Raw genomic sequence first — 14,108 nt, 5'->3', positions numbered from 1 at the left:
TCTATATTACATTTTATAACTAATATCATTTTATATTTATAATATAACCCCACTATATATGATATACCTAAATCCCCAATTTGAAGAACAAAACGAAATAGTCGTCGACACTTCGATTCTTCGACAGAGACGGTCAGACGAGGCGGCGACCTTGCGAGGGCGGCGAGGTTAGTCGTTCTACTGTTCTCAAGTGTAGCGACTAGCGACTGTTTTTCTTGCATACTCCGTCGGTCGCGGCGGCAGCGGCTGCCTCCGTCGGTCGCCGCGGCGGCTGCTGCCTCCGTTTGTGGCGGACTGGCGGTGGCTATTGCTGCATCTGTCAAAGCACTAAGTGTGCGAAGCCATAGGGGTGGAAACTGCTGCAATTTAGTTTAGAAATATGTATACTGCGAAGGTGGATGGCTTTATCATGTAGATTACTTTACTAGAAATTATCATGTGGAAACTGATGTCAAAGCACTAAGTGTGATAACTCTGAAGCCATAGGGGTGGAAAGTGGAAACTGCTGCAATTTAGTTTATCATGTAGATTACTTTACTATATTGCATTGTTAATTGTTGAATACTCAAAAATTATTGTTTTAATAATTCTTGTTCTCTAAATATTTAACTATATAGATGGATGATTCTTCATCTCTTGTCAACAAAACAGTGAAAACACTACAATGTCTACATGTGATCCAACCGAAGTTTATTGGATTGTTATGTGGTTATGGACTACATAATATTTACTTATTTAGATTTTAAGACTTTGGATTTAGACTATGTGATTTTTCATGTTTGTAGTCTTTGAACTTTGTATTTGAACTATGTGATGTTTCGTAATTAGTATTTTGTTATATAATATTTAGACTTAGGATTTGGACTATGTGAGTATGTGTTGTTTGGTAGTGTGTTTAGAAAATTAGGAAATATAGAGAATTGGGGTACTTAAACCGAATTGAATACCGAACCAAACTAATTCCGAACTTAAACCGAACTTTTTCAAACTGAACCGAACCAAACTATAATGTTAAACCGAATGGTATCATTTTTCTTAAAACTGAAAAATCAAAACCGAAAAAGATCGAACTTAATACCGAAATGCCCCCCCTAGTCGGGTATATGGATGGAAATAGGCTAGTCTTAGTCCTTGAAAAGGACCTGGCCTATTTCCGCCGCTACTCGGGTATACAAAGGTTTGGCAGTTTGTATTAAGTTGTAAGATTCCAATGTTTGATTTTTATTTATTTATTTATTTTTGTGGGGCCAAGTAATTAATAAATTAATATGGTGTATAAATATCTAACCTAGCAGCTCCCTGGTGTTTCCCTCTTGAGAGTGAAAAGGGTATACTTGTAGTGAGGCGGAGAATCTCATTTGAGTGATAGAGAAGAATGGCGCCTGTTCTGCAAAGCTCTCAGCCATGGGTGGAGAAATAGTACCTTCTACCTCTCTATATTTCATAACTAAACAATCTAACAAGTTCAATTTACATTGCAGATATTTCTTTGATTTTACAATTTATGTTCGTTTTTGTCTGTTTTTATTCGCTACACAGCCGACCAAAGCAAGTGAAAGATGTAGCTCACCAAGATGAGGTTGTTCGAGTCCTCACAAACACACTTGAGACTGCTAATGTATGCATTTTTTTTCCAATTCTTGTTGAATCAAGCTCTTAATTTTTTATACTAGGGTTTATGATAATTGTTTAGATTTTTATTTATTTATGTATTTCTGGCTTTCTGCACACTGTTATATTTGTATAGTGCCCGCACATGCTGTTTTATGGCCCTCCTGGCACTGGCAAAACAACAACTGCTCTTGCCATTGCTCATCAGCTTTTCGGGTACTGTCTACGTCTCTCTGTAATGTGTATATATCTGTTTGTGTGCATGTATGTATATTATGGGTGTGTAAATTTATTTATTAATAATTGTATAAGTTAAGATTTTATTCACAAAAAGGGAAAACCTTCATGGCTTTATGAAAACAATATTACGTTTTTTTTTCTCCCCTGAACTAAGTATTTAAATATGTGAACAGCTAGCAAGTTAAGTTTCAGTTTTTTGATTCTTTGAACTTCGTCTGAAAATATGTTTTGGCACACTACATTGCCAATCTATGTGATTTTTTCTTCTTTTTTTTTGGTCATTCTGTACTGAATCTACCACGGTCCAGAAACCTTTTTAAGTAGACTTGTCTGACATGTTATCTCCAATTTTAAGTCACAAAATAAGGCGACATGCAAATATTTGGCTTGTTTGTTTTTGTATCTTTATTGTTCTTTCTTTAGAGAAACTAGTCATGCTTTTCTTTTGATCCATTTGAGAAGTGGTTCTTTTTATTTGATGGGTTCCATGTGTATGTTGAACATGTGTTGCTGGCATGGACATGATTGACACTGTTTACTTTGACAGGCCTGAAATGTATAAGTCGAGGGTGTTGGAACTTAACGCTAGTGATGACCGTGGTATAAATGTTGTTCGCACAAAAATAAAGAATTTTGCTGCTGTTGCTGTTGGTTCTGGTCACCAAAGGTACCAATCTTGTCTATTTCAGTTTTGGGTCACACTAATTTATCTCCTTTCCTTTCTTTGAGGTAATCACAACATCTTATTTATTCTATAAAATTTTCTGAATATCTTTTCTGCATTTTTCTAGTGGCTATCCTTGCCCACCTTTCAAGATCATAATCCTTGATGAAGCAGATTCAATGACTGAAGATGCTCAGGCAAGTCTACTGTTTAAACATTAACTCATTAATCAGTCTTGCTGAGGTAATTCAACTTTCTTTTGTAGAATGCTTTGCGGCGCACTATGGAAACATACTCCAAAGTTACAAGATTCTTCTTTATTTGTAATTACATCAGCAGGTTAGTTGTCTTAAACTTTTTGGATGTGCTACTATTTGATTTTCCCCAAACTTGAAATAGAGGAATTTGCACTTGGACATTGATAAATGGCTATCCTCTTGCTGAGGAAATTAATATTGCTTTTGGCTTAAGTTGCAATCTTGTATTGAACTATGGGATGGACACATGACTGTTTGGGTTTTAAGAGCTTCATTATGCGTTACAAAATCATCAACAACAACACTCAAAAGGAATTCTTGATAGATAATAGGCATGAAATGCCCAGTAGCTTTAAGAGCTTGAAATTTTCCCACTGTAAGAAGGTAACCCCAAAATTGATAGTGATAAAAAAAAAACTGGTTCATGCATGTTAGGGTGTGTATGCTATAAGATGAATATGGCTGCATGACAATAAAATATAAATCCTGAATCCTCTTTTAGTTTAAATGTTACAGAGACAAGTTGCATCTTTGGATAAAATCTACCGAAAATGGACTGGAAGTGAGCTGCAGACATTGTTATAGAATTGCTAATAAAATTGGTTTTAACATCCTTCACATCTAGTACAGAATGATTTATTAAAAATGTGTTAAAACTAAAATCAATAGAAGAAGGTTATGTGTCCGGATTTCACTTTCGTAGCTATAAGTTGTGGAAAAGTACACTAATTTTAACTGTGTTGTGATTGTTTCCTCTGTTATTTTAAGTTTGTGCCTGAGTAGGTAATTACTCACAGGTAATGCATTATTGTCAATTGAGGCAAAGTTTGTAACTTTTATGGTAATTAATCCCTTACAAAGTAGACTACTTTTGTTTATTATATTGTGTGTTTTATACAGTTAACTGAGTTCTGTTAAGCAAGTTATGGGTTTTCAATTATTATTATTATTTTTGTTTTCTGTATTTAAATGACTTCTACTTTGTAGGATCATTGAGCCACTTGCTTCTAGATGTGCCAAATTTAGATTCAAGCCACTTACAGAAGAAATTATGAGCAGCCGCATACTACACATTTGCAATGAGGAAGGTCTTAACTTGGACTCAGAGGTTTGTATAGATTAGTTGATGCTTTCTCTGCATGTTGTGTACTTCTGGTTTAAGTGTGTTTCACCCATTTCTTATCGTTAGATAACATTTTGTAGTAACCTTGTGCCCTTTTTTTCTCGATTGTAGGCTCTTTCAACCCTCAGTACTATCTCTCAAGGTGATCTACGTAGGGGTATAACATACTTACAAGTACGGCACCTTTTATTTTTCATTTTACTTGTGGCCAACTGAAATAGGCAAAACAACGATTAATTTTCTGTCAAATCAGAAATGGTAACATACACTGTCAAGTATATGTGGAACTATCCAACCTATAATCTAATATCCATTGTACAAATAATGTGAAAGCTCATTCATCCAGCTTTTTCCTGAAATTTATTCAGGAAATCAATTAAGTATGATTACTGTTAATATAGAATTTTTATCTGGAACTCAAGTGTATATAATTGATTTATGTTGTGGAATGGTGTGCTGACATGATTCAAATAGAAGTGCTGTGTATATAAGAGTTAGACTTCAGTTCAAATCCTACCTCCTCCATCCCCTATCATATGTTCTCAAAGTCCCTGATAAAAAAAAGACTAAAACAAAGGAAGGATAAGAAGGATATTTACCATATTGGATCCAGTCATGCTTTCCATGCTTATGAACAGTTGATTATGCATGCTGTATCGTAAATGAAGGTTGACTGTATGTAAGCTGTGATTTTGACTACTGAACGAAGAATCTTTTTGACCTCAATAAGTTTGTTCTAATCTGCTACAGAGTGCTGCTCGCTTGTTTGGATCATCTATTTCATCCAGGGATTTGATAACTGTTTCTGGGGTAAGTTGATTATACCTGTCTTTCAACTTCATTTACTGTGACTTACAACTTAATTAACCATTGTGATTCGCATGAATTTAACTCTAAAGATGAAAATAATCCTAGCTCCCTCTGCCCCTCCCTTTGCTGTTTATTTGACTACTATTTTACTTCTTTTAGTTGCTCATACTTGTTGGAATTATCAGGTAATCCCAGAGGAAGTTGTTCATGCAATATTTTCGGCTTGTAAAAGTGGCAACTTTGACTTAGCAGACAAAGAAGTGAATAATGTAATAGCAGAAGGATATCCAGCTTCTCAGATGCTTTCTCAGGTCCCATTATCTCTGCCTCATTCCGTACTAAATCAACATATGCTTTCTGCTCAATATTGTTATCCTAACACAATGTTTCTTGCAGCTATATGATTTAGTTGTCGAAGCAGATGACATATCTGATGAACAGAAAGCAAGAATATGCAAGAAATTGGGAGAAACAGATAAGGTAATTGCTCATTATTATCATCGTTATCAAATAAGCAATGAAGCCTTTGTTCTGCTGCATTTTAATTTGATCTTTGGCTTGTTCCTGTTAAAATAGAATGAGGATGATTATGATAAAAAGCGAAAACTTGACCTTACTATGTATGTCCAAAATTTGGCTGAGCAGCATTTAACATAGTTGCAATGTTGCATGAAGTGCTTTTGAAATTGTTAATTCAATTCTAACCCCATGTGCCAAACTTGTTGATTTATGTGGAACTATATGTATAAATGGTATTATCTTTTAGAACACATGAGCTGAAAACGATACCCCACCTTTACTGCAGTTTCTTGTAGATGGAGCAGATGAATATTTGCAGCTTTTGGATGTTGCAAGCATCACTATGCAAACACTTTGCAACATGCCGCAGGAAATGACCTACTAGAGTAGGATGGCTAGGGTTATGATAGTGGTTTCATGTCAATTAGATGCTGTAAATTAACACTTGGTCTATTTTGCTTGTTAGTATTGTATGAGGTGTTCTTGAATGCTTGAATGTTGCGACCTACTAGGTGTTCTTGTTAGTATTTGATGATTGTTATTGTTCTTATTCGATTCTCTATCATGTGCGAGTAGAGGAGGATAGGTGTTTGATATAAATGCTTTTGACTAGTAAAATAGGAGATTGAGTCTTGAGTACTCTTGACCTTATGGATTGTGTTTGGTATGATTGAGGATTGATTTGGGGTTGACAACCTATTCTAACTTCAAGGGGCCAATCAACAACACTCCACCTTTGAGAAAAGAGACTTGGTGTTAAGGACACCAAGTGTTTGACGAAACGCTTTTTATATCTTTTTGGGTATGAGAGTGCCCTTGAATGTAATAGGAATGTGGAATATCTTTGAGAAATGTTTCATCTTAGTTATAAGAAACTTATTCTATTGTCAATTGATGCTCTTTCTTGTTCTAGACTCGGTCATCCTATCTAGACTTGTGCATCATTGTATCTATCTCCGCTTTTAATACTACCATTGTAGTCATTCCTTTATTGCTTTGCTGTTATTTCACTCTTATACTCAAATCAATCACTTGTGCTTTGACTAGATTTCCATTACAACAATGCTAACTGTACTTAGCTTGAATTCCTATCGCCTATATGTCGAGAACGATATTCGGTGTGAGTATACCTTTTCACACAACCTACACTCTAATAAAATACTCACCATTCATTGGTAATATAGATTAACTAACATACAATACTAACTTATGAATGCCCAAGGGAGTAAAAAGTAATGACAAGATCATAATGACAGTGTTGAAATACAATTTAGAAAATGGTGGAATAATTTTTCTAAAAGAAACCTCAAGTTATTTTCAAGAAGAGTGAGACAAGAAGAGAATGTACAACCAAAATAAGCAAGAGAGGCACAACTAGGGGTGTAAACGAACTGAGCCGAGCTAGAGCATAGGGTGGCTCGAGCTCGAGCTCGTTAAGGAACGCTCGGCTCGAGTTCGAGCTCGAGAATTGATGCTCGAGCTCGCCAATTTTCGAGCGGCTCGAGCAGTTCGATTGTTCAAGCTCGAGCTCGAGATTAGGGCTAAACTCGAGTTCGAGTTCGATTTTGAGCTCAAATTTAACCTGTTTGATTTTAAATTTATGTTTAAATTTTAAAAAAAACTGTAATTTTATATGTATATTTTATATATATATATATGGCTCGCGAGCGGCTCGACGAGTCACGAGCCTAAGACATTAGAGCTCGAGCTCGGCTCGATTATTAAACGAGCCGCTCGAGTTCGGTTCGAGCTCGAATTTGACCGAGCTCGAACCGAGCGACTCGCGAATCGCTCGGCTCATTTATAGCCCTAGGCACAACACATACCAATATTTAAAACTTTACCAAAATTGTAAATAAATCTACCGTCAAAGGAGTATAACCAAACACCATGCTCTATTTTTTTTTTTTTTTTGGAAACAGATAGAATACTCATTTCTTTTGATCCCCTAGACAAGATGTGGACATTCTAGACTTGCAATCAATAAAACTCAATCACGGCTTTAAAACATGAACTACTGTTTGAGCATGCTTCCTCTTATACTCTGTCATTTACCTATCTATTTTCTTTCAATTCTATTCTAAATTTTTTATCGAATAATATAATATTTGTTCATATAATTTCTTAAATATAATAATAATAATAATAATTATTATTATTGATGAATACCTAGTAAGGATACTAAGTTGGGGCCACCCGCTAGCCAGTCCATTCGAAGAGGTAGTCAAGCGCCCTATTGGACCGAGCCAAGTTGGCAGCAAGACCAAGGATACCCGAAGAAATATTCAAGGAATCTTTACCAAATCTCAACAAATTTCCTCTTTTCAAGATTTAGAATGAAGATTTCGCAATTTAAGAAACAAATCCAAATCTAGTTTAGTAACATTTCCTAATCGAAATTTGTAAATATTTTCCTTCCTTTTCTTTAATCCATCACCTATGTATAAAGAAACAAATCCAAATCTGGCAATAATATTGTTTTTTGTGCTATTTCCAGCATTATTCATAATAATAATAATAATAATAATATTGATCTACCCATCGGTTACCTGTAGCTGTAAAATCAACTATAATAATACTCCGTAATAATTAGTCTAAAACGCTGGATATATTAAAAAGAGTTAATTCCAGCAATAGTCTTCCAACTATGTTGATTTTTCAAAATTAGTCCATGATTTTTAATTTGGACAATTTAGGTCCCTTGACTTTCAAATTCTTTCCAATGTTGGTCCTTTAGTCAAATTTTGGTTAAATTGAGGTCAAATGAAGGGGTAAAATTGTCCGTTCACCTGTATAGTATATTATTACTCGTATTTCTCATGTCTTATATGCTATATATATGAATATAATCTCAGTCGAAATCTATTCGGCTGAGATTAATGTCTTCGATTGAGATTATATTCATATATACAACGTATAGGGCATGAAAATACGAGTAATAATACACTAAACATGTGAACGGATAATTTTACTCCTTCATTTGACCTCAACTTAACCAAAATTTGACTAAAGGACCAAAATTGAAAAAAAAATTGAAAGTCGAGAAACTTAAATTGTCCAAATTAAAAATCGAGAACTAATTTTGAAAAATCAACATAGTCGGAGGACCATTGTTGGAATTAACTCTATTAATAATATCAAATTTAAAAGTAAAAGTATAGTCAAATTAATAATTCAAAAATAAAATGATACACAAAACCGTTAAAGAGAGAAGAATGAGGGGGACAGAGACAAACATTTTGTCAATAATTGTTTTCCTACCGCATGAAGTCCATGCACTCATCAGCCCCCCACTGATCTCGCCTTTCATCAAGCCGCTACTCTCTTCATTTTGTCTTCTCATTCCCACCTATATATATCTATATCTATACATCTATACACACACTCTCCCTCTTATACTGAATCCATATATATATAGAGAGAGAGAGAGAGGGAGAGAGAGATTTTGAGCATTACAGTGAAAATGGTGGTGGATGGGTCGTTCAAGAAAGCAGGAACCATTCCATTTAAGTGGGAAATCCGACCCGGTGTTCCCAAGAGCCACGGGTCCGATCTTCTTCAACTAAAATACCGTGAAGAGGAGGAGCAAGATGAGGGGCAGCCGCCGAGCAATCACAGCCGTCCAGATTTACATACCCCGAGAATGCTTAGGCCTCCGCCGGCCGGCCGCCTTTACTACCAGCCCACACCGGCGGAGCCCCGCTCCAGGTCTTTCAGGTCCGCCCCGCGCACTCGATCGGAGCGCTACCGTTTCGACCTATCTGGCATTACCCAGCCCGTGGGCGGGTGCTTCCCGTCCCCATTGCTAAAGCGGCGAACCGGGAAGGCCCTGCCGGAGCCCGAACCGGACTACTGCTCCGACCTGGAGACGCTGCCCAGATGGTCGGCTTCAAGCAGGAGATCTGTTTCCCCGTTCTCCCCACAGTCGCCCTTTTCGTCATCATTTTCGTCAAATGAATCGTCGTCCCCCCGGACCGTAAGCGACGCCGAGTGGGCCGGCTTCGCTCTGTTTTAGAATATATATATATATATAAGAGCAGAGCAGAGCAGATCTTTCTCTCTCCCATTTGAATGTAGTTCGTAATGTGTTGAGTTGTTGAGGCGGTTCACTCTCGTGTTACGCCCAGTCAATGCATATGACGTTGATAAAAATATGTATGATGCCATGGATCGCTTAATTTTGTTAATTTTCTTGAATTCAAAAGGAAGCTCTTAAGTTTGCCTAATAAGCTGAGCTTTGATTAAGTTTTTTTTTAATCTTAGGTTTTCTTTAATCATAAGCTCTTAAAATTGTATTTTACCTGTTATTAAATTGAGCTTACCTACAAAATAAGCTAATTGTACAACTTTAAGAAGTTATGGGTTAAATTGCATGAAACTGAAGAGATAAAGGAATTAATTGAAACTTTTCTTAGTTTAGGGGGGCTAATTGCACTTTAACCTATAGTTGAATGGCCTATTTGATCATTATCCCAAAATTTTATAATTTGTTGTCTATGTGACTCGGACTCGATTAGGTTGAAAATGAGATATGGTATATCGTACATACAAAACTATGAGATGACAAAATAAATAGCGGCAAATTATTGTGGAGCATGGTCCAAATAAATAGCGGCAAATTATTGTGGAGCATGGTCCAATTAGTGTTGTGTGGACCATAACAAAAAGTACATTTTTAATATATTAAAAGTACATTATTCGTATACTGAATGTACATTTCAGTACTCAAATAACGTACTTTTTTTAATACAACGTACTTTTTTAATATGCTAAAAATACATTATTTGTGTACTGAGTGTATATTATTTGATAGTATGCATGGTTATTTTTTTAATACAACGTACTTTTTTAATATGCTAAAAATACATTATTTGTGTACTGAGTGTATATTATTTGATAGTATGCATGGTTATAACCAATGGGATAGCTCAAGTGGCAAGTTAGCTCTCCTTAAGCCAGCTCCTGTGCCCCTCACGGGATGAACGTGAGTGTACCTGGACCATATGCATAGTTATCACCGCCAGCTTTGCTCCATGGACACCGTCCCACAAAAACCCAATCCATTTTTATTTTTAAATTGCGAAGAACGCGAAGTCACCAACAAGCCCCCAGCTCAACCAGTCGCCATCCCACTGTCGTCGCCGCCGCACCGCCGTTTCCGTTGCACCACCGCCGCCGTCCACTGCTCATGTCTTCTTAGTTCTTTTTTCTTCGTTTTTGCCGGGTGCCCAGTTGAGAGCTGAGCTGACTGCTACCAAAGACATTACTTTGAGTCTTTGGTTTTGGTTTTGGTTTATAAACCAAAATACCAAAGACATTACTTTGGTTTATAAACCAAGGATAGTGGGGGCTGTGGGCATAGGCAATGCCTTGTTGCCTCCGGCTGCCACTTGCCTTTTTTCTTTTTTTTTTTTCTTTTTTTTTTTTTAAATTATTTGATTATTCTTATTCCCCTATTCCCCAAATCATGAATATATTTGGGAACTAGGCACTGGGCAGAGGCAATGTCTCACTGCCCGCCACTTATTTATTTATTTATTTTTAAAATTTATGTGATTATTCTTAATCTCCTTCATGGTTTGGTCTCTAAATGGATATATTTTGGTTGAAAATAATTTTTTTTTTTATGGTTGGGCAGTGGGCAAAGGCAGTGCCTCATTGCCTACCAATTTTTATTTTTTATTTTTAAATTTTTTTAATTATTCCTAATTCCCTTCATTGTTTGGACACTAGGATACTAAAATATAGTTGAAAATGATTAAATGCGAGCTATGATCCATCTAACGATCTTAAGAGGAAAGCAAAATCCAATGATCCGGGATGGAAATATGGATTTTGGCCGACTTAACAAACAAAGACTTGGTTGAATGTTCGCTTTGCCACAAACAAATGCATTCAGGAATCAAAAGATTAAAACAACACATTGCGGTAAGTTATGGAGACGTTGCAAAATGTCCAAAGACAACTACCGAAATTATGAAGGAAATACAACAATATATGCAAGACACATCAAGGATGAAGAAAGCAAGGGTGGTCTTAGATGATGATGTCATTGATGTGAATGATGATGTGCAAGAAACGGGAGAAAAACAACCATCATCTCATGATTCCGTTACTTATCCAAGTTCAGGGGACGACAAGTAAAAGAAAGCAATCAACTTTAAGATTTGCAGAACCGCAACAAAGAGTGGGAAAGCAAAATCAATCGGTTGCAGCACTTCTTAGAAAAACTTCTGAAGAAGTCATTGCGGAGAGACATTCCAAGGGTCCTACTCAAAAAACTCTTGAAGCTTGTACAAAGAGTAAGGAAGAAAAATAGAGGACAATAATGCATATAGCATATTTCTTCTATGAGAATGACATATCGTTCAATGTAGCAAATTCAAGGAGCTTTGAAATTATGGTTGAATCAATTGGACAAATGGGAACGGGTTTAAAACCTCTTACCTTTCATGAGTTACAGTTACCGCTCCTTGCAAAAGCAAAACAAATAACTAACAAGTTGAAAAAAAAACGCATGCTTGCTTGGAAGGAATTCGAGTGCACACTCATGTCAGATGGGTGGACAGATAGGAGAGGTAGATACTTGATCAACTTCTTTGCCAATAGTCCCAAGGGGACTTTCTTCTTGTCAAATGCATCGAGTGAGGTACACGATGCAACAATATTAGTTGTATTGTTGGAGAAGAAAATTGAAGAAATTGGCAAAGGCAATGTTGTACAAATAGTGACTGATAATGGGGCTAATTATAAGGCGGCCGGTAGACTTTTGGAAGGGAAGATTCCTACTTTATTTTGGACTCCTTGTGCAGCACATTGTATTGACCTCATGCTAGAGGATATTGGAAAGTTGAGAGAGTTTCAGTCTAAAATTGCAAGTGCTAAAAATGTTACCACATTTATTTATAGACATTGCTGACTCCTTAATGCTATGAGAGAGCAAACGGGTGGGAAAGATCTTGTGAGACCAGGAGCTACTCGATTCGTCACAGCATTCGATTCGTCACAGCATTCCTCACATCACAAGTTTGTACAATAACAAGAATGCTTTGAGAAATTTATTTGCTTGTGAGGATTGGAACAGTTCTAAGTTACTAAGACAGAAGCAGGTAAAAAAGTGTGTGACATTGTGCTTTCATCAAGATTTTGGACTGTTGTTGAGGATTGCATAATCGCATCACATCCCCTTTTGATTGTATTAAGGATTGTTGTTGGTGATACGACTCTAGCTATGCCCAAGCTTGCTATGGCTATAATGACTGCTAAGAAGAAACTCAATGAAACATTTGCAAGCAAGCCAATGTTGTTGGCAAAGTTGATGGATATTGTTGAGGGGAGATGGGAAGATCAAATGGAAGTGAAGTTATATGGAGCTGCATTATTTTTAAATCCTTCCAAATATTTTGATCTTAAGGAGAATGATAGTATATATGCTCGTAGGCAACGAGCCATGTTCAATGAAGTTCTTGTGAAGATGATCACCGATGCTGAATTGCAAGTGAAGATTAGCAATCAAGCTGATAATTATAATCGCATGAGAGGAAACTTTGAATGCAATTAACAATCAAGCAACAGAAAACAAAGAATCATAGTAAGTAATACTAACTAAGTAACTAAGTAACTATTAAGTACGAAGTATACTTAATATGATAATTCTTAAATTGTTTTTGTAGTTTATGGGTGGGGTGCTTTTGGTGGACTTAGTGTTGAGCTTCAAACACTTGCAATGCGCATCATAAACCTTTGTTGTTCATCTTCGGGTTGTGAGCACAATTAGAGCACATTTGAGTTTGTAAGTACTATTAGTCTAATACTCTAATAGCATTTAAAATTTTAAATACATAAATTTTTAACTTGTTTATTTTTCTACTTTTACTTTTTTAGATCCATACAAAAAAAAAAAATCGTTTAGAGCACAAGAGATTGAACGACTTGGTTTATGTTCAATATAACCGCAAAATTACAAATAGGTTTCAAAAGATGCGTGAATAAGGGTCCAACTTTAATCCATTGATTTTAGAAGAGTTCCAATGGAATAATGAATGGGTTGGTGGTAGTCAATCTAGTGATGATGTTCATCCCGAGGGAAATCTTTTATGGCGGCTTGTTAATGAAGTAATTAGTGCATTAAACAACTTTGAAGGTCGTAATCTTCCTACGAGAGCTCACATAGGGGAACATACGACTACACCAATCTTAAGCTATTCACGACACCGTAGTACTTCTGCTTCTAGAATTGATGAGGAAGAACAAAATGAAGAAGAAGATCATTTTCCAGATGATGATGAAGAAATTGAAGATGATGATGATGATGTTGAAGGTGATGATGACCAAGTAGGAGGAAATTAAGATCTTCATGAGGACAATGAGGGACAAGGACAACAGAATATGAATGACTTTTTGATGAATATTTGAGAGTTTTAACTTGGATTTAAATATTATTCTACTTGTGTGTTATTAGTGGATAGTGAATTTGGTGACTTGATGTGTGTTAACTTGGATGTTGAATATTATTCTACTCGTGTGTTCAATATGCTTAAGTGTTTAGAATTTAGAATATTTAGACTATATATATATATATAACTTGTCACCTAGGCGGGCGCCTAGCCGACAAGGCAGTCGGGAGCGCCACGACTTAACAAGGCGTCGTGATAACTATGATAGTATGGCTACACAACTCATGATTGAGAAATAAATTTAAAACTATTCTATTTTGATAGATAAAATGGATTACTACTTTTGATTAAATTAGAAGAAACTCACATCATCTCATTCATACCCTATGAATTCACTCCATGAATTTTGATAAAATAAGATTTAAAAGCACCTACTCTATAAAAGTTCTTCTAACAACTTGCCATTCCATTAAAAAATAATTCCAACA

At 36.0% G+C, this 14,108-nt stretch overlaps 2 protein-coding genes across 5 annotated transcripts; both read left to right on the top strand.

Annotated features, from left to right (window-relative positions):
• The first annotated feature begins 75 nt into the window (after positions 1 to 75).
• Positions 76 to 6,124, top strand: LOC116020797 (replication factor C subunit 2). 4 transcript variants are annotated; one of them, XM_031261333.1, is made up of 13 exons: positions 76 to 167; positions 1,296 to 1,419; positions 1,540 to 1,618; positions 1,748 to 1,827; positions 2,399 to 2,518; positions 2,643 to 2,712; positions 2,781 to 2,854; positions 3,760 to 3,880; positions 4,007 to 4,069; positions 4,646 to 4,705; positions 4,891 to 5,016; positions 5,102 to 5,185; positions 5,511 to 6,124. In XM_031261333.1, the coding sequence occupies exons 2-13, from the start codon at positions 1,376 to 1,378 to the stop codon at positions 5,607 to 5,609; spliced, it is 1,020 nt and encodes a 339-aa protein (XP_031117193.1). In that variant the 5' UTR covers positions 76 to 167; positions 1,296 to 1,375; the 3' UTR covers positions 5,610 to 6,124. The 4 variants fall into 4 exon arrangements, with proteins under 4 accessions (XP_031117193.1, XP_031117195.1, XP_031117194.1 ...); XM_031261335.1 differs by having other exon boundaries at positions 90 to 167; positions 1,303 to 1,419; XM_031261334.1 differs by lacking the exon at positions 76 to 167 and adding an exon at positions 181 to 394.
• A 2,503-nt stretch (positions 6,125 to 8,627) lies between these two features.
• Positions 8,628 to 9,450, top strand: LOC116021189. Its single transcript, XM_031261802.1, has one exon. It carries the CDS (start codon positions 8,688 to 8,690, stop codon positions 9,237 to 9,239), a length of 552 nt encoding a protein of 183 aa, XP_031117662.1. The 5' UTR covers positions 8,628 to 8,687; the 3' UTR covers positions 9,240 to 9,450.
• Positions 9,451 to 14,108: the final 4,658 nt, after the last annotated feature.

This window comes from Ipomoea triloba, chromosome 5, assembly GCF_003576645.1.
Source record: "Ipomoea triloba cultivar NCNSP0323 chromosome 5, ASM357664v1".
NCBI lineage: Eukaryota > Viridiplantae > Streptophyta > Magnoliopsida > Solanales > Convolvulaceae > Ipomoea > Ipomoea triloba.
The sequence above is the reverse complement of the archived record's forward strand: the minus strand, read 5'-3'. Positions and strand labels throughout refer to the sequence as shown.